At 42.4% G+C, this 19,777-nt stretch overlaps 2 protein-coding genes across 13 annotated transcripts in view; one reads left to right on the top strand and one right to left on the bottom strand.

Annotated features, from left to right (window-relative positions):
- The window catches only part of LOC139381196 (calcium/calmodulin-dependent protein kinase type II subunit gamma-like), a 135,212-nt gene extending 132,176 nt beyond the window's left edge, over nt 1-3,036 (top strand). For 5 of the 9 annotated variants that reach the window (XM_071124636.1, XM_071124633.1, XM_071124629.1 and 2 more), the window contains one exon: nt 438-642. The gene's annotated coding sequence lies outside the window, so the exon portion shown is untranslated. Of the gene's footprint in view, nt 1-437 lie in introns of all 9 variants that reach the window. The other 4 variants (XM_071124635.1, XM_071124631.1, XM_071124630.1 and 1 more) reach the window with 2 other exon arrangements.
- Nucleotides 3,037-4,012: 976 nt separating this feature from the next.
- The window catches only part of LOC139381195 (bifunctional heparan sulfate N-deacetylase/N-sulfotransferase 2-like), a 200,533-nt gene continuing 184,768 nt past the window's right edge, over nt 4,013-19,777 (bottom strand). For all 4 annotated transcript variants that reach the window (XM_071124623.1, XM_071124624.1, XM_071124625.1 and 1 more), the window contains 8 exons: nt 9,240-9,368; nt 8,758-8,940; nt 8,465-8,561; nt 7,722-7,845; nt 6,212-6,386; nt 5,713-5,883; nt 5,304-5,516; nt 4,013-5,128 (listed from right to left, as the gene is read on the bottom strand). In XM_071124623.1, the coding sequence (XP_070980724.1) occupies nt 5,003-5,128; nt 5,304-5,516; nt 5,713-5,883; nt 6,212-6,386; nt 7,722-7,845; nt 8,465-8,561; nt 8,758-8,940; nt 9,240-9,368 (1,218 nt within the window). In that variant the 3' untranslated portion in view covers nt 4,013-5,002. The remainder of the gene's footprint in view (nt 5,129-5,303; nt 5,517-5,712; nt 5,884-6,211; nt 6,387-7,721; nt 7,846-8,464; nt 8,562-8,757; nt 8,941-9,239; nt 9,369-19,777) is intronic.

The following is a 19,777-nucleotide window of genomic DNA, read 5'->3' as shown; positions in this document are numbered from 1 at the left end:
GCATTTTTGGATAACCTTAGCCAGCTAGCTAACATAAACAGCATTCCTCTATGTTTGAGTTAGGTTGTTGAGTAGGCTAAATTAGCTGCATTAGCTATAAAAAGAAATACAATGAAATATAGCTAGCTCTCGCTATCTTTGTTACTCTCCTTAGATTTTTAAGAAATTAATTTAGTCAAAACTGTTCAACTATTGTCTTTCTCTTTGAGTCTACAACTCACCGCACTTTATGCACTGCAGTGCTAGCTAGCTGTAGCTTATGCTTTCAGTACTAGATTCATTTTATGATCCTTTTATTGGATGGACAACATGTCCGTTCATACTGCAAGAGGACGTCTGCTGTATATAAACCTATTATAGTGTTGTAAACTCAGGAGTAGTTTGGAGAGGCTGCCCTGTGCACTCCCCACCACTCTCCCTCTCTCTCTTTTCCTCAGCTTTGCCTGAATTCTGAAGACGATTGGAACATTTCCTTTCAGTGGTTGGATTGGCGCCTGGAGCCCGGCCGGAAGAGACCGCTTGAAGTTTACAATCCTTGGGGGGGACAAATAAAAATAAATTATATTTAAAAGCCAACCGACAACACCACCATAACCAATCCAGTCCAACCCTAGCTTGATGTTGGGGGCCGGCTGGGGCCCGAGGCCCTCCCCTCAGGACAGTGCATGCTTCTGACGCCCATGGGGGGCGCGCGGTCTTGTTCTTTTTCCATGGATCCATATTTTTTGCCCTTTGTTTGGAAAGGTGTTTAAAGTATTAACATATGTACAAAAAATATGAAATTATTAAAAAAAGTAACATTAATCAACAATGATTAAATATGAATTTTCTATATAAAAAAGGAGCACACACCCTAATATTAGTGGTGGTTGTTTTTGTGTTTTGTTTCACAATGAATCTAGTTGTTTTCTTTCTTTTTCTGGATGCAAACAAATGCTAGGAGGGAAAATGTAAGAAAGAAACTAAATGATGATACTTAGTATTAGAATTAAGAACACCAAAGTGTAGACTTTAGGCCTCTTTAGGCATTTAAATACATTGTTTTAATGTAGATGTATGTTTTTATGGGTTAGGCGGGTTTCAGAAGGGACAGTGTTTTAGTATTCATATGTGTTATTGTGGAACTCTTAATTTTTATCCCCTGAATGCTTTATTTGAAAGTATTTTGTGTTTGAAGAATTTTTAAATGGGGGACTTTATTTAATATAGTAATGTATACATAGATATTTATAAGGAGAAAGGGAAAATACTCTTTACTTTCAGAGTTTGGAGAATGGATGTGTGTGAGAGTGAATGTGTGTTCTCCTGTCCCTATTCAGCCTCTTTTTCAGTTTGAGATCCCCTGTGTACACACAAGGCCCAAACTCCAGGCCCCTGTGCTGTGCCCTTTGGGTCTATAAACCAGCCTGCTCCTCCAGCTTCAGCCACAATCTCCTGACCAACACAACCTGAAGTTGCAGAACACTACCATTGGTTTTCAGTGCTGAGTTGTGCCCTCTAGAGGCCCAAAGGAAGATGGCAATGACACAATCAGTCAAGCCAACTGATACTATTCTGACAGAGGCCCCAATCTACAAACTCTGAAAGCTCGGATACCTCTCCCTTGTATCATTTCCTACTATGATTTTAGCATGTTTGATAAAAACATTTTTTTTGGGGGGGGGTGGGGGTCTAAAATGGCCTGTACTGTTTTGCACATAAATTTGAGACTCAATGCTGTTCTGTTCACTCCCCAGGTGAATGTTTCTGCAACTTCAGGTTAAGCTCGCCCACTCCTGGGGTCTCTACCTGTGTTTCTATAGCGAGCGACCCCGCTAATCAGCTGTCTAGCATTTAGTGCCATTCAGTGTGACGATGTCACCCTTTGCCTGTCTCGTTTTGATCCCCGTCCTATTCTCTAACGTACATGGTATTTTTTGCTTGCCGTACCTCTCTTTAAAAGCATGTGAAAATGAGAATGCAGTAAAGTGGGGTGCTGAGTTGACCCGTGGCATGTCAGACCTCTGGCTGGGCATAAGATTGGATGGGACGGTGGAGGCTGGGTGCTTGGGAGCCACGGTGAAAGCAATCAATGGATTGGTCCCTTTGTCACGGTTTCTGTTGTAACGGTTCTAGATGTTAGTGTTCTTACTGGTGGTATTATGAGTGATCTAAGTTTTCTTTTGAGATTGGAGCTGAAATATGGGGAGGCAGTTGAGGTGAGGGATGGATAGCAAATCACATCCTGTCCAACCCCGCACACACATGCAGAAAATGCCACAATAGACATGGAATCAACACACGCACACACGGTGTACTCCCAATGCAAATGATATTTGAATATATATGGCCAGACACACTAAATAAACCCTCGAAACAGTCTCACTTAAAAACATATCTTTGTGTTGATGGTAAAACATTGGAACGCTGTTTTTCACTGTGTTGTAGAAACTTGTGTGTGGCTTTGTGGGGTGAAGCTTGCCGTTTACCCCTTCACTTCTGTGCTAAGCAGCTCCATAGTACTCGTGTTCCATTGAAACTGTCAAAGGCCGGGTACCAAAAAGCTAAAAAACAACCTACCGATGATATCAAAAAATGTTGAAGGAAACATGTTAAAACAAAACTTGTGCTCTGTTTTTATCATGAATCACATGTGGCCCCACCGTATTGCGTGTGCTGCTGGGTGTTGTGACATATCTGCAATGCCACGAGACTGTATTCCCCTTTGCACCATGATGCGATGTATACAGTACTGAACTATGTGATGTTTTTTGGATCCGAGTAGTTTTCCTGACTTTGCGCTGTGGGCATTGACCTCTCTCCCCCACGGGGCCTGATGCTTCCATTCAGTGTGTGTTCACACAGCCATGGGAATGTTCATGTGAAAGAGTATAACCATCCAGTTTATTTCAATTCTTTAAAATAATTCAAAGGGAAGAAGAGAGAAATAGTAGTTACTGAGGGAAGGACAGTTAACCTTTGATTATACTATACCTTACTGGCCAGCAGGATAGGGAGAGAGTTGATATACAAAAAAAAAGAATAATGAAAAATAAATATTAAAAGCCAGATTTTAATAACAAAAATATATATGCAGTTTTACAAGAGGAAAAATATGCATGTCTTCTTTCTGGTAATATTTTTTACTGTCTGTGTTTACTTAAGAAATGGAAATCTATATATGTTACTTGCACCTTCAAGGTCAATGAAAATGGCCCTGTCTCAAATATTGAAATGAAGTGATGTATCACGTTAAAAAAAACTACAAAAAAAGCCTTCGCTTGGCATGTTTCCCTTTATTTGTAAATGTACTGCATTGTAACCATATAGTAAGGGGATGCATATGACTCTGAGCTGGAGTTTTGCATGACCATACAATAAAGAAAATCACTACTTTAAAACTATCAAGTGTTTGTTTGAATGTTAGCAGATCATATCTTTGTTATATAAAAATAACATTTCAACATAAGTTGTGTCCGGTTTATCATTTATCTTGTGAGTGTGTGCTAGTCCATCCTTGCAGGATCTAAACGTTGCATCTTGTGTGTGTCAAATCACAAGAATATTACAGTTGAGTACATTATTTATTTCATATATTTTTCTGCTTGTTCATTATAGCCTGTCTGACTAATCCCTGGGAGTCTATCCAAAGGGACATCAGAGATTGAGGTCAAGTCCCTTGTTAACACTAGACTGATTAATGAACATGATTTGCCCATTGAACAGGTTTCCACCGATTAGTCGTGCGACTGAGAGGATGATTAGATAGGAGGTATTTCACGTGGTACGCGAGTCTAATAAAGGTGACTCAGTCGAATTATCCATTGAAAATATGCCTTCCCGAAAACTGATTACTACTGTACTGCAGACTATAATATGTACCTCTACTCTCCTGTCTGTTAAACTACATAGGCACTGCCGTTTCCATTCCAGTCTTCTGTAGACAGCATCAGACACGGGTAAATTACAGTGGCTCCTGCATTGACAGGCATGCAGAAGCTGTGGGTAAAAAAAAAGACAAATGAACAATCAATTCCAACCTCTGAGTTTATTAGAGATGAAACAGCGTTGGTCTTTGTTTTGTAGTTTTGGCAAAATAAACAGAAAACAAAACAGCAGCTCCTATTACGACAGACACTCACAAGCAGAGAGACCTAGAACCTCTCTCTCTAGCTCATCCTCTGCTCTCTTTCTACACAGCTCTAAACTGACTGGGTACCTACGTGAGAGTGAGGGAGAACGTGCATGGTTAAAGTGTGTGGGTTTCTCTGTAGACTTGTGGGGCCTATTAGACCGTTTGTTTATCAGAATGTACTCCAAAGGCCTCAGCTTTGGGGTAGTGGAATGCACAGTCTGTTGGAGCCGTGGCCTGTGATGCACTACATCCATCCTATGGCACACGTCTTTGTCCATAGCACTAGAGTTTGCTGTCTTGTTTAGTTCATGTCTATTCTGTCACATTTCCCACCCATCTCCCACCAACAATATACAACAGCTTTCAAATTTACAACATTTTACATTCATTCTTCTGAAGAAATGAGAAGTGTGTGTGTGAGCTTGTGACCACACGCATGTTTCCGGGTTTATTCATGCACTCCAGGGCCACAAGATATCAGTTCCTGTTAAAAAGGGGGGTGACATTAGACCCCCCCATCCCCTCTCAGTCTGCCAGACCCTGGCGTCAGTCAGTCCAACCGGCTGCAGGCTGAGACAAGTCCTCTACTTTCTGAATGAAGATGATGACTGCGAGGGGAAAGAGGGAGGGTTGTTTCAGCAGTCCAACTCATTAACTCCCTTATTAGAGGCCATTATTCCCCTCCCGTGAGGATTGGTTTCTACAGTGGCATTTCAGGGTGGAGGAGTCCATTGTCCTGATAGGGGGCTGTCCTCCCGCCTTCTCTCCTCTTCCACTCTCTGTAGTGACTGGTGTTGGGTGTGGGTAAACAGGGCCCTCTTACCCCGGGCCAGGCCAGGCCAGGCAGTGCTCCAGTCCCAGGCTGTGGTTCCGTAGGGAGGTCCAGTCTCAGCTCCAGCTGGAGCTCTGCAGCTCCTCTCTCAGCCAGGCGGGCAGGGGCTGGCCCAGCCGGTTCAGCAGCCTCAGCAGCTCCATGTTGTGCTCCCGGTAATGCTCCGTCAGGAAGGCACGCGACTGTAATACACACAACAGAGAACAGTCAGCGAAGGACTATATGAGGCACTTGTTAAGACATATCTACATGTTAGGCAGAAGTCAAAATACAACATGGCCACTCGGAGAAACAAGCTGACAAGATGGGATAATCTGCAATGTCTGACGTTTTCCTTGAAAGATGGAGTAACTGTACCTCAGGAGTCATGTCAGAGTATTTCCTGCCTTTACTCTTGCCCAAACACTTGGGTCGTGCTCCTTCCACCCTCTGGCACCAGAATCCTTTACTTTCATCATACGTCAGAGCCTGGGTGTAGTTGAAGATGGGTGTGACCCCCAGGAACCTCTGGATGCCCTCCATGACCAGGGCAGGGTTGGATCGCAGCTGGGACCCATCCACTATGTGGACCTGGAAACAGGAATCACACCTTTCACATACTGGATTCCACAAGGGTAGTACTGCCATGATCAATCATGGAAAAAACTGTGAAGCCATGTTTCTGAATGGATGCATTTGAATTGTTCACGGGGGTGTCTCCTGTAGTTTTCAGTATCTAGCTGTGCACATTTAGGATGTTTGTGTATTTCCAGTAATGTAATGTTACCTGGCTGGGCTGGTAGTGGTGTAACCAGCGCTCCAGGTGTGTGGCGTAGGCCCCAGGTTTAAGGCAGCGCCTCTGCAGGATGAGCAGCTCTCGGGGGGAGGCAGGCCTTGCTGTCACCACCTCCTGGAACGTGTGGTTAACGGTCATCGGGTCCTGGTGAGCCCGCTGGTGCTGCAGGGTCACACACAGGGGAAAGGTTAAAGTTCAGACATCTTGAGTCAAAGGTTATCAGAAGTCAGACTTCAGAAGAATCCCGCATCAAGTGATTTTACAAGATAACTTTTGACAGACTTTGTACCTTTGGCCTCTTGAGAATAAATACATGCAAATAAACAGGTGAAGCTCAAATAAAAACAGATGGCATTTCTTTTTTCTGGAGTAGCCAGGAGTCCTTTCCATGTGGTCAATTAACAGTCTTGACAAATGGTCTGGGAACAGTTTATATTTCATGACCCTGATCATATTATGGCTGAGGAAGTTAAGAGTGTGACAGACCCACCTGGTACCAGGAGTAGGCGCGGTCCGCTGGGTTGATGAGCACAGCCAGGATCTTGGCCCGGGACAGCAGGGCGGCCGCTCTCTTAGGGGCTACTTCCGTGTCAAAGTAGTTGGCACTTTTCTCAAACATGAAGTCTGTACTGACATTCGATGGGAAGGGGAAGAAATCCATGTACCTGAAGAGAGGACGGGGAAGAGCAGTTACGGTTAGCGAGGGCCATAACAGAGCGTATTCCTGCGTCATGTCCCTTTCCACCTAATGGACTGTTATACATTCTCACTGATATGGGAGAAATAGATACGTGAGAGCAATATGGAGGAAGACTACACTACAAGTAAGCAGGAAGGAACCACAGTGCCTTTGGAAGGTATTCAGACCTCTTGACCTTTTCCACATTTTGCTACGTTATGTGGCCTTATTCTAAAATTGATTTTTTTTAAACAATCCTCAGCAATCTAAACACAATACCCATAACGACAAAGCGAAAACAGCTTTTAGAAAATGTATTAAAAAAAATAGTTAAACAGCTTATTGAAATTGAGCTCAGGAGCATCCTGTTTCCTTTGATCATCGTTGAGATGTTTCTACAACTTGGAGTCCACCTGTGGTAAATTCAATTGATTGGACATGATTTGTAAAGGCACACACCTGTCTATATAAGGTCCCACAGTTGACAGTGCATGTCAGAGCAAAAACCAAACCATGAGGTGGAAGGAATTGCCCGTAGAGCTCCGAGACAGGATTGTGTCGAGGCGCGGTGGTGGCAACATCATGCTGTGGAGATGTTTTTCAGTGGCAGGGACTGGGACACAAGTCAGGATCGAGGCAAAGATGAACGGAGCAAAGTACAGAGATATCCTTGAAAAAAACCTGCCCCAGAGCGCTCAGAACCTCAGACTTGGGCAAAGGTTCACCTTCCAACAGGACAACGACCCTAAGCACACAGCCAAGACAACGCAGGAGTGGCTTCGGGACAAGTCTCAATGTCCTTGAGTGGCCCAGCCAGAGCTCGGACTTTAACCCTATCTAACATCTCCGGAGAAACCTGAAAATAGCTGTGCAGCAACGCTCCCCATCCAACCTGACAGAGCTTCAGAGGATCTGCAGAGAACAATGGGATAAATGCTGCAAATACAGGTATACCAAGCTTGTAGCGTCATATCCAGAAGTAATTATTGCCAAAGGCGCATCAACAAAGTACTGCGCGAAGGGTCTGAATACTTACGTAAATGTGATATCATTTTTAATACATTTGCAAAAATTTCTAAAAAACTATTTTCTTTTGTCATTATCGGGTGTTGTGTATAGATAGATTGATGAGAAAAAAAAGCTATTTAATACATTTTAGAATAATATTGTAACCTAACAAAATGAGGAAAAAGTCAAGGGGTCTGAATACTTTCCGAAGGTGCTACCATATGGATATAGGCTCTTAGATCAGTTCAGACAAAAGAAGGCTACAGGCTTCATTAGTGTTAAAATCTCATAGTGGGCAGCAAAGTCGTCTTACCAGTCAATGCCGTTGTTGTAGTTGGGGCCGCTAAAGAACTGGATCTCCTCAAAGGTGACAAGACTGGGGAAGCTACTGGTGATGGCAGGGTGGAGGCTCAGGAACGAGTGCAGGGCTGTGGTGCCTGAAAGAACACAGATGAATATACACTCTTTAAAATAAATGTTTTTACCCCCTTTTCTCCCCAATTTCGTGGTATCCAATTGTTAGTAGTTACTATTTTGTCTCATCGCTACAACTCCCGTACGGGCTCGGGAGAGACGAAGGTCCAAAGCCATGCGTCCTCTGAAACACAACCCAACAAAGCCGCACTGCTTCTTAACACAGCACGCATCCAACCCGGAAGCCAGCCACACCAATGTGTCGGAGGAAACACCATGCCCCTGGCAACCTGGTTAGCGCGCACTGCACCCAGCCCGCCACAGGAGTCGCTAGTGCGCGATGAGACTAGGATATCCCTACCGGCCAAACCCTCCCTAACCCAGACGACGCTAGGCCAATTGTGTGTCGCCCCATGGACCTCCCGGTTGCGGCAGAGCCTGGGCTCGAACCCAGAGTCTCTGGTGGCCCTAGAGTCTCTGGTGGCCCTAGACCACTGCGCCACCCGGGAGGCCCATGAATATACACTTTGACTGAAACTCGCCACCACAAACGCCATCACGCAATCCATTTTGGCCAAGAGAGTATGTGGCGAGCGAGAGAGTGAAGCTGTCTTAAGAAAATGGTTGGCTGCAGGGTCTCACCTGTTTTCTGTGGGCCTATGACCAGGAACCTCGGTAGTCTATCGCAGGTCTTTTCTTTCGACCAGATGTCTTTATGTCTCTTGTCATGACATGGGTTCTGAGGACAGAAAGAGGGGTTACGGTCTCCAATGCATATAGCTAGCTTATCATCGAGTCATTTTATAGCAAAATTAAATTAAATTATGTGCCAAACGTAATAACAATAACCTCAATAAACAGTACATATCTAAAATAGGAAACAGCAACTGGATTATCACATCTGTAATAATAATTGATCATTGCAGTCCCCTAACCTGCCAGAGGGGGTCTCTCTCCTCGGGGAAGATCTGGAAGTATTTGTCAGCCAGCTGCATGGGGGGGAGTGTCTGCAGCCGCAAGTTGGTCCAACACTGAACAAACTTCACCAGGGACTCAAAGGTGTACAGGCCCAGCCGGTCATTTCCATAGTTAGACAGGTGGGTCATGAAGATGCTGATCTGGAGGGGGACAGAGGAGTCAGAGATCTATACCAACAGGTGAGTAGGGAAGGGAGACCTTTCACTGTTTGTCTACGCATCTTAAATGCACACTAGGCAAAATCCCACTTGTGAAACTGAAATTGTAGCACAGACTGACATCAATTAATGATTTACACAAAAGTCAAAGTTACAGGTAATTTTCCCAAGCTAGGACTTTTCCAGATTGAAGTTTCTCAGGTCATATAGAGCAGCGGCCTGAAGAAGGTAGCAGCTCCAGTAAGGAGAGACAGAGTATCTTGAGAGTGAACTAAACTTACAGGGTTGAGGAGGACGGTGAGGAACAGCTCTCCTCCCCTGATGCTCTTGTCCAGCTCTTTGGAGCCTCCTGGGTACTCATTATAGAAGATGGTGTGAGTGAAGAGGCCACATGTCTGTCTGGGTAACACCTGCAGTGACAGAGGGAAATTGTCAAAAACAGTGTAGGAACAGAAATAACCAACTCTCTCTTTTTTCTAACCACGTAATGAATGAATAGGGCCTTAGTACATTTGCATAAACTCTAAGCCCTTAATAAGAGCTCTCACTAAGCACTGAGGGGAAATCTTAACTTCTGTTTTAAGTCACACATTTTCACTTAGTTATGCACTGATGTCAATGGGAGATCAAGTGAAAATTCAACTTAAAGACTCACCCCTGAATGATTTACTATATCTAGCAGCAATTAAAGGAGAAGTTTACCTCAAATCCAAAAGTTCCCAAGTGATTCCATACCCTCTCTCACTGCAGTCTAGAACGGGAAAGCTGCAAAAACAGGTCAGGTGCCTCACAATGTATCTTTGTGCACTGCTAGCTCTGCTCTGTTGTCAGTCACCTAGCGATTGAGAAATCTGCGAATTGTGGACAAATTCTTTGTTTTATTGAAAGAATATGTCCGAATGAGCTATATAAACAAATATATATCAAAAGTGCTATTAGGTTTGAGTCAGGAAACATGTATGCATGTATGTACAGTCGGTCAGGGAGAGGTTGAAAATGTCAGTGAAGACACTTGCCAGTTGGTCCGCATATGCTTTGAGTACACATCCTGGTAATCCATCTAGCCCCACGGCTTTGTGAATGTTGACCTGTTTAAAAGGTCTTGCTCGCATCGGCTACGGAGAGTGTGATCACACAGTTGTCCGGAACAGCTAGTGCTCTCATGCATGCTTCAGTGTTGCTTGCCTCGAAGCGAGCGTAAAAGGCATTTAGCTCGTCTGGTAGGCTTTTGTCAATGGGTAGCTCGCGGCTGGATTTCCATTTGTAGTCCGTAATAGTTTGCAACCCCTGCCACGTCCGATGAGCGTCAGAGCCGGTGTAGTAGGATTCAATCTTAGCATTGAAGCTTTGCCTGTTTGTTGGTTCATTTTTAGGGATAGCGGGATTTCTTTTAAGCGTCTGGATTAGTGTCCGGCTCCTTGAAATCGGCAGCTCTAGCCTTTAGCTTGGTGCAGATGTTGCCTGTAATCCATGGCTTCTGGTTGGGATATGTAAGTACGGTCACTGTGGGGACGATGTCGTTGCTGTTATTGATGAAGCCGATGACTGAGGTGGTATACTCCTCAATTCCATTGAATGAATCCCCGAACATATTCCAGTCTGTGTTAGCAAAACAGTCTTGTAGCGTAGCCTCTGCGTCATCTGACCATTTCCGTATTGAGCAAGTCCCTGGTACTTTCTGCAATAGTTTTTGCTTGTAAGCAGGAATCAGGAGGATAAACTATGGTTAGATTTGCCAAATGGAGGGTGAGGGAGAGCATTGTATGCATCTGTGTGTGGAGTAAAGGTAGTCTAGAGTTTTTTTTCCTCATAATTTCTACCAGCATGTGACATGCTGGCCACTAAGAGCGCTGCTTCTGGATGAGCATTTTCTTGTTTGCGTATGGCCTTATAGAGCTTGTTGAGTGCGGTCTTAGTGCCAGCATCAGTTTGTGGTGGTAAATAGACGGCTACGAATAATATAGATGAAAACTCTCTTGGTAGATAGTGTTGTCTACAGCTTATCATGAGGTACTCTACCTCTGGCGAAAATATTAGACATTTAATAATTATTGACACACATCCCCGCCGCTCATCTTACCAGACTTCGCTGCTCTGTCCTGCTGATGCACGGAAAACCCAGCCAGCTCTATATTATCCGTGTTGTCGTTCAGCCATGACTCAGTGAAACATAAGATATTACAGTTTTTAATGTCCCTTTGGTAGAAAAGTCTTAATCGTAGATCATCCAGTTTATGTTCAATGACTGCACATTGGCCAATAATACGAATGGTATTGGTGGTTTACCAACTCGCCTATGAATTCTCACGAGGCGCCCGACCTCCTACCCCTTTTTCTCCATCTTTTCTTCATGCGAATGACGGGGATTTGGGCCTGGTCTCGAGAAAGCAGTAGATCCTTTGCGTCGTACTCATTAAAGAAAAATGATTTGTCCAGTTCGAGGTGAGTAATCGCTGTTCTGATGTCCAGAAGCTCTTTTCAGGCATAAGAGACGGTAGAAGCAACATTATGTACAAAATAAGTTACAGACAATGCAAAAAAAAAACTAACAAAATAGCACAGTTGGTTAGGAGCCCGTTAAACGGCAGCCATCCCCTCTGGCGCCATTATTTTGATATGGATTGTGTATGTGTGACATGGAGTGTGAACGGGCAAGACAAAAGATTTAAGTGCCTTTGAATGGGTTATGGTAGTAGGTGCCAGGCGCACCGGTTTGAGTCAAGAACTGAAACACTGCTGAGTTTTTCACGCTCAACAGTTTCCTGTGTGTATCAAGAATAATCCACTGCTCAAAAGACATCCATCCAACTTGACTACAGTGGGGAACATTGGAGTCAACATGGGCCAGCATCCCTGTGGAATGCTTTTGACACCTTGTAGAGTCCATGCCTTGACATATTGAGGCTGTTCAGAGGGCAAAATATGCGTGCAACTCAATATTAATGTTTGGTATCGTGCATTCGGAAAGTAATCAGACCCCTTGACCTTTTCCTGATTCTGTTACGTTACAGCCTTAAAAAATTGACCAAATTGTTTTTTTCCCCTCATCAATCTACACACAATACCCCATAATGACAAAGCAAAAACAGATTTGCAAAAAAATTGATAAAAAACAACAACTTTACTGACATTTACATAAGTATTCAGACCCTTTACTGCACAGCTATTTTCAGGTCTCTCCAGAGATGTTCGATCGGGTTCTCTGTCATATTGGGTCACCTCCCTGACCAAGGCCCTTCTCCCCCGATTGCTCAGTTTGTCCCAGGCAGCCAAATCTAGGAAGAGTCTTGGTGGTTCCAAACTTATTCTTGTGTTTTTGGGGACCTACAATGGTGCACATTTTTTTGGCACCCTTCCCCAGATCTGTGCCTCAATACAATCTTGTCTCGGAGCTCTACGGACAATTTCTTCGACCTCATGGCTTGGTTTTTGTTCTGAAATGCACCGTCAACTGTGGGACCTTATATAGAAAGGTATGTGCCTCTCCAAATCATGTCCAATCAATTTAATTTACCACAGGTGGACTCCAATCAAGTTGTAGAAACATCTCAAGGATGATCAATGGAAACAGGATGCATCTGAGCTCAATTCTGAGTCTCAAAGCAAAGGGTCTGAATACTTATGTAAATGAGGTATCTGTTTTTAATATTTAATACATTTGAAATTTTTTCTAAAAAACTGTTTTTGCTTTGTCATTATTGGGTAGTGTGTAGATTGAGATTTATTTTATTTTTTAAATACATTTTAAAATAAGGCTGGAAAAAGGGAAGGGGTCTGAATACTGTCTGAATGCAATGTACTCAGCGTATGTATGAATTGTTTACAATTTAGATTTCTTTAAAACAATATAATTGTTGGAGTTCAGGTGTTTGACGACTGATGGGTGACTAGGTGCATTCTATTTTTATTTTTATAATTTTTCTATTTTACCCCTCTTTTCTCCCCAATTTTGATCTTGTCTCATTGCTGCAACTCCCCAACGGGCTCGGGAGGCAAAGGTCGAGTCATGCGTCCTCCGAAACATGACGCGCCAAACCACGCTTCTTAACAACCTTCCGCTTAACCTGGAAGTCAGCCGCACCAATGCGTTGGAGGAAACACTGTTCAACTAACGACCGGGGATCAGCCTGCAGGCGCCCACCACAAGGAGTCGCTAGAGCGCGATGAGCCAAGTAAAGCCCCCCCGGTCAAATTGTGCACCGCCCTATGGGACTCCCGATCAAGGCCGGTTGTGATACAGCCCGGGATCAAACTCGGGTCTGTAGTGATGCATCTAGCACTGCGATGCAGTGCTTTCGACCACTGCGCCACTCGGGAGGCACACCTCTACTTCTAGTTCACCGCTTCTAATAATAACAAACAACAATAGTCATGAATTGGATTGATTTTGCACTCCTGCAAGTGTTCAAAGTTCTTAAATGACAAGGGGAAATGCACCTCATCTAATCCATGTAGCCTCCATTAGTTCCTACCCCATACTGTGTATTGTGGTTATGATGTGTCTGTGCATTGACGTGTGTGTTCTGTGTCCTGTGTCTCCTTTCTCTGCATCCAGTGCATCAATCAAGCACCAGCATGACATTGTGCACAGGGACCTCAGGGTGAGTCATCTATCACCATGGCAACACAACACCTGGGGGGGCTGAGTCATCATGCCCCCACCCCCAAATCCCTCCTGCTGGCAACCCTACCGACGCATATACACACGTGTGTGTATATGAAAGCCAATGGAAACGTAAACACGATTCCAAACACACACGTAAGCAAATAAAAACATTTAATTCTTTGGACGTCAGAGAGTGGCTGGTGGAAAAAAACAACAGACCCTTTCCATCTAGTCAGACTGGAATTAAAAGTAGAGGCACTGAGCCAGACCGTGTTTATAATTCCTTATATTAACCTCTTGAAGCTAGGGGGCACTATTATTATGTTTGGAAAAATAACATTCCCAAAGTAAACGGCCTATTTCTCATGACCAGATGCTAGAATATGCATATAATTAACAGATTAGGATAGAAAACATTCTAAAGTTTCCAAAACTGTCAAAATATTGTCTGTGAGTATAACAGAACTGATATGGCTACTGATATTGATACTGAGGATAATCAAATCAGGAAGTGCCTCTTATTTTGAAACTTCTCTGTTCCTATGCGTGCCTGTCCTTCATTTAAAGGGATATCAACCAGATTCCTTTTTCTGGGGCTTCCCTAATGTGTCAACAGTCTTTAGACATAGTTTCAGGCTTTTATTTTGAAAAATGAGCGTGAAGGATCACATTGCGTAAGTGGATAGGTGGGGGCTCTCAGAGTGAGTTGGTGCGCAATTGAGTAAAACGGCCATTGGTCCTCCCGCTGTTATGGAAAAAGCTACACACTAGGTTGATATATTATTGAATATATATTTTAAAAACTACCTGAGGAATGATTATAAAAAACATTTTACATGTTTCTGTGGACATTATGAAGACTATTTGGAATTTCCGTCTGCGTTGTCGTGACCGCTCTTTCCTGTGGATTTCTGAACATAACGTGACAAACAAACGTCGTTCTTTATGGAACAAAAGGAACATTTGTTGTGTAACAGAGTCTCGTGAGTGAAAACATCCGAAGATCAAAGGTAAACGGTTAATTTGAAAGCTTTTCTGATTTTCGTGACCAAGCTTCCTGATGCTAAGTGTACATAATGCTATGTCAGGCTATTGATAAACTTACACAAACGCTTGGATTGCTTTCGATGTAAAGCATAATTTCAAAATCTGAGACGACAGGGTGATTAACAAAAGGCTAAGCTGTGTTTCAAAATATAGTAATATTATTTGACTGTTGCGCTATGCTATTCAGCGGTTGCAGACAGAAATTATCCCGCTACAGGGATTGGTAGCGTCAAGAAGTTTTAAGCAAACCAGACAGCCTAATCATTTTATTTTTTATATTTATGGATAGCCATACTCAGACATTAACTTACAAACAAAGCATTTGTGTTTAGTGAGTCCACCAGATCAGAGGTAGTAGAGATGAACAGGGATGTTCTCTTGATAAGTGTGTGAATTTTCCTGTCCTGCTAAGCATTCAAAATGTAAAAAAATGTAAGTACTTTAGGGTGTCAGGGAAAATGTATAGAGTCAAAAGTACATTATTTTCATTAACAACCTTAAATAGTACTTTAAAGTATTTTTACTTACAGTTGAAGTCAAAAGTTTAAATACACTTAGTTTGGAGACAACAGTTTTTTCAACCACTCTACAAATGTATTGTTAACAAACTATAGTTTTGGCAAGTCAGTTAGGACATCTACTTTGTGCAAGTAATTTTTCCAACAATTGTTTACAGACAGATTATTTCACTTATAAATTCACTGTATCACAATTCCAGTGGGTCAGAAGTTTACATAAACTAAGTTGACTGTGCCTTTAAACAGCTTGGAAAATTCCAGAAATTGATGTCATGGCATTTAGAAGCTTCTGATAGGCTAATTAGCATAATTTGAGTCAATTGGAGGTGTACCTGTGGATGTACTTCAAGGCCTACCTTCAAACTCAACAACAACAAAAAATCAGTCAAGACCTCAGAAAACAAATTGTAGACCATCACAAGTCTGGTTCATCCTTGGAAGCATTTTCCAAACGCCTGAAAGTACCATGTTCATCTATACAAACAATAGCACGCAGGTATAAACACCGTGGGACCACGCAGCCATCATACCGCTCAGGAAGGAGACGTGTCCTGTCTCCTAGAGATGAACATACTTTGGTGTGAAAAGTGCAAATCAAACCCAGAACAGCAGCAAAGGACCTTGTGAAGATACGTATCTATATCAACATAACCTGAAAGGCCACTCAGCAAGGAAGAAGCCACTGCTCCAAAACCGTCATAAAAAAGCCAGACTATGGTTTGCAACTGCACATGGGGACAAAGATCGTACTTTTTGGAGAAATGTCCTCTGGTCTGATGAAACAAATATAGAACAGTTTGGCCATAATGACCGTCGTTATATTTGTAGGAAAAAGGGGGAGGCTTGCAAGCCGAAGAACACCATCCCAACCGTGAAGCGCGGGGGTGGCAGCATCATGTTGTGGGGGTGCTTTGCTGCATGAGGGACTGGTGCACTTCACAAAATAGATGGCATCCTGAGGTAGGAATATTATGTGGATATATTCAAGCAAAATCACAAGACATCAGTCAGGAAGTTAAAGCTTGGTCGCAAATGGGTCGTCCAAATTGACAATGACCCCAACCGTACTTCCAAAGTTGTGGCAAAATGGCTTAAGGACAACAAAGTCAAGGTATTGGAGTGGCCATCACAAAGCCCCGACCTCAATCCTATAGAAAATTTGTGGGCAGAAATGAAAAAGCATGTGCGAGCAAGGAGGCCTAGAAACCTGACTCAGTTACACCAGCTCTGTCAGGATAAATGGGCCAAAATTCACCCAACTTACTGTGGGAAGCTTGTGGAAGGCTACTAGAAACGTTTGACCCAAGTTAAACAATTTAAAGGCAATGCTACCAAATAGTAATTGAGTGTATGTACATTTCTGACACACTGGGAATGTGATGAAAGAAATAAAAGCTGATATAAATCACTACTATTATTCTGACATTTCACATTCTTAAAATAAAGTGGTGATCCTAACGGACCTAAGACAGGGAATTTTTACTAGGATTAAATGTCAGGAATTGTGAAAATCTGAGCTTAAATATGTTTGTCTAAGGTGTATGTACTAGAGGTCGACCGATTAATCGGAATGGGCGATTAATTAGGACACTCGGAAATTGGTATATTTAGGCGCCGATTTTTTAAGTTATTATTATTATTATTATTATTATATATTTTTTTACACCTTTATTGAATCTTTATTTAACTGGGCAAGTCAATTAAGAACACATTCTTATTCTCAATGACGGCCTAGGAACGGTGGGTTAACTGCCTCATTCAGGGGCAGAAAGACAGATTTTCACCTTGTCAGCTCGGGGGATCCAATCTTGCAACCTTACAGTTAACTAGTCCAACGCAATAACGACCTGCCTCTCTCTTGTTGCACTCCACAAGGAGACTGACTGCCTGTTACGCAAATGCAGGAAGCCAAGGTAAGTTGCTAGCTAGCATTAAACTTATCTTCTAAAAAACAATCAATCATAATCACAAGTTAACTACACATGGTTGATATTACTAATATTATCTAGCGTGTCCTGCGTTGCATATAATCTGACTGCGCATACAAGCATACAAGTATCTAAGTATCTGACTGAGCGGTGGTAGGCAGAAGCAGGCGTGTAAACATTCATTCAAACAACACTTTTATGTGTTTTTCCAGCAGCTATTCGTTGTGCGTCAAGCATTGCGCTGTTTATGACTTCAAACCTATCAACTCCCGAGATGAGGCTGGTGTGACCGAAGTGAAATGGCTGGCTAGTTAACGCGCGCTAATAGCGTTTCAAACTTCACTCGCTCTGAGCCTTGGGGTGGTTGTTTCCCTTGCTCTGCATGGGTAACGCTGCTTTGATGTGGTGGCTGTTGTCGTTGTGTTGCTGGTTCGAGCCCAGGGAGGAGCGAGGAGAGGGACGGAGGCTATACTGTTACACTGGCAATACTAAAGTGCCTATAAGAACATCCAATAGTCAAAGGTTAATGAAATACAAATGATATAGAGGGAAATAGTCCAATTATAACTACAACCTAAAACTTCTTACCTGGGAATATTGAAGACTCATGTTAAAAGGAACCACCAGCTTTCATATGTTCTCATGTTCTGAGCAAGGAACTGAAACGTTAGCTTTCTTACATAGCACATATTTCCCTTTTACTTTCTTCTCCAACACTTTGTTTTTGCATTATTTAAACCAAATTGAACATGTTTCATTATTTATATGAGGCTAAATTGATTTTATTGATGTATTATATTAAGTTCAAATAAGTGTTCATTCAGTGTTGTTGTAATTGTCATTATTACAAATACATGTATTTTTTATTTTAAAATCGGCCGATTAAATCGGCATCGGATTTTTTGGTCCTCCAATAATCAGTATCGGTGTTGAAAAATCATAAATCGGTCGACCTCTAGAATGTACACTTCCGGCTTCAACTGAACGTCCTTTACACCATGATGTCTAATTTGATGCTAATTAGCATTTTCGAATCGGAGGGCGAATAGTGACGAATATATTGATCAAAGAAAGTCACCTTGTCCGAGAGAGATTTACACAGTTATCTAAACGTCACACCAGGGAAAGCCCACAGAGACCTTTTTGGAAGGGGTTCTAAAATCCCATATGGGAAAAATGAATGGTGAAAAAACGATTGGAACCATTTTCGTGTTTGACAACTAGGTTTTATGGGTATTATGACACCTACACTGTGGGGCTCTATAGGCTACATATCTTACTGTTGATGTTAGATGGCAGACTAATACCCATGGAACCGTGGCGGTCGATGCCATTTAAAATGAGGGAGAACGATGATTTATTTATGAGCATGGCCTTATTTCTATTACAGTATATTGGATTGCTCATTAATTTTCCATTCACCCAGCTCAATGCAACATCGATAGATTTAGGCTACTCACTACATGATACTCAAATTAGCTAGCTAGCTTGTTAGCTCTCCCTCTCTAGCTCTCTTACTTAATTTTTGAATACATTTATTTGGGGGAGAAGTGAAGACAGAAGCCTAGCGTTAGAGATTAGTTATATGAAGTAAACATCAACCTACAGATGTCTGAAGAAAACTACTGTAGGGGCGCTGATGGTGTTGCCAAACCATATTTATTTGAGCCCGAATACTGCTTCAGATGGCTGGCCTGGCTCTAGCCACAGCATCAGGACCACAGCTCCAGGCGATCCCTAGGATGAACACAGATTGGTGGTGTAGTTGTGGTAACTGTGCGCCAATGCAGACTCATGAAGAATGAGTATGCTGCAGAGAATTTGATTAAATTACCAACTTATTGATGATGAAGAGCAGCTAGTTTCCTTTCGTGACAAATGGGATTTTGCTGCTCACATCAACTCTGGTGTCCTGGAATTTTTTTCCATATCCCAAAAAGAAATTGGAGACACAACCCAGTTCCAGTTGGGTCAAATGGACAGTTATCCAACGCGTAAGTAGCTGAACTTTACTTTATTGAATAATCACTTATCAGAAACCTCTATGAGCTGGACCGTTGTGGGTTTATGTTTTTACATTAGCCAAACACACATTATCACAATGTTTTGGCATCTTTTATTTGAGTAGGATATAGGAAACACAGGCCTACACATTGAACTTGAAATAACAGCTAAATCTAAGAACGTATTGTAAAAAAGTGTTATGTTATAAGTGCGTGGCTGCTGCTCCAGATTCTCAAATCCACTTTGCCCTTCGATCTATAATTGTAATTCGATACAGTTCAGACTAGTCTCATACAACATCCTTTTTGAGTGGGTCTTCTGCGATGAGACACTGGCTCCAGAAGTCCGGATTCCTCTCCCATGCTGTGTGGTAAATGCCATCAGAGTTAAATATCCTTGTGAATTGTCAAAGTTACAGGTATGTACTGCTCTCAGCCTGTGATGTGTGTTTTGTGTCAAGTTAGGTACTGTGAACTGCATAAATAAAGACTATCCATGCAAATGGACCAATAAAGCAACTATTGTTGTTTATATAATATATTTGTCACAAAAGATGTAATACCAAGCATGGTTTTTTCCCCCTCACCCCCCCTAGCGTAACTTTTTGCTAGACATAATTTCTTCAAAAGTGTGATGTACGTGTGTGATACATATTAAAATAAAAATACGTAAAGTCAATTGGGTTTATCCACTCATTCAAGTTCTTCAAATACTTG

Source organism: Oncorhynchus clarkii, chromosome 23, assembly GCF_045791955.1.
Source record: "Oncorhynchus clarkii lewisi isolate Uvic-CL-2024 chromosome 23, UVic_Ocla_1.0, whole genome shotgun sequence".
Lineage (NCBI taxonomy): Eukaryota > Metazoa > Chordata > Actinopteri > Salmoniformes > Salmonidae > Oncorhynchus > Oncorhynchus clarkii.
Note: the sequence above shows the minus strand (reverse complement) of the source record. Positions and strands in the feature narration are given on the sequence as shown.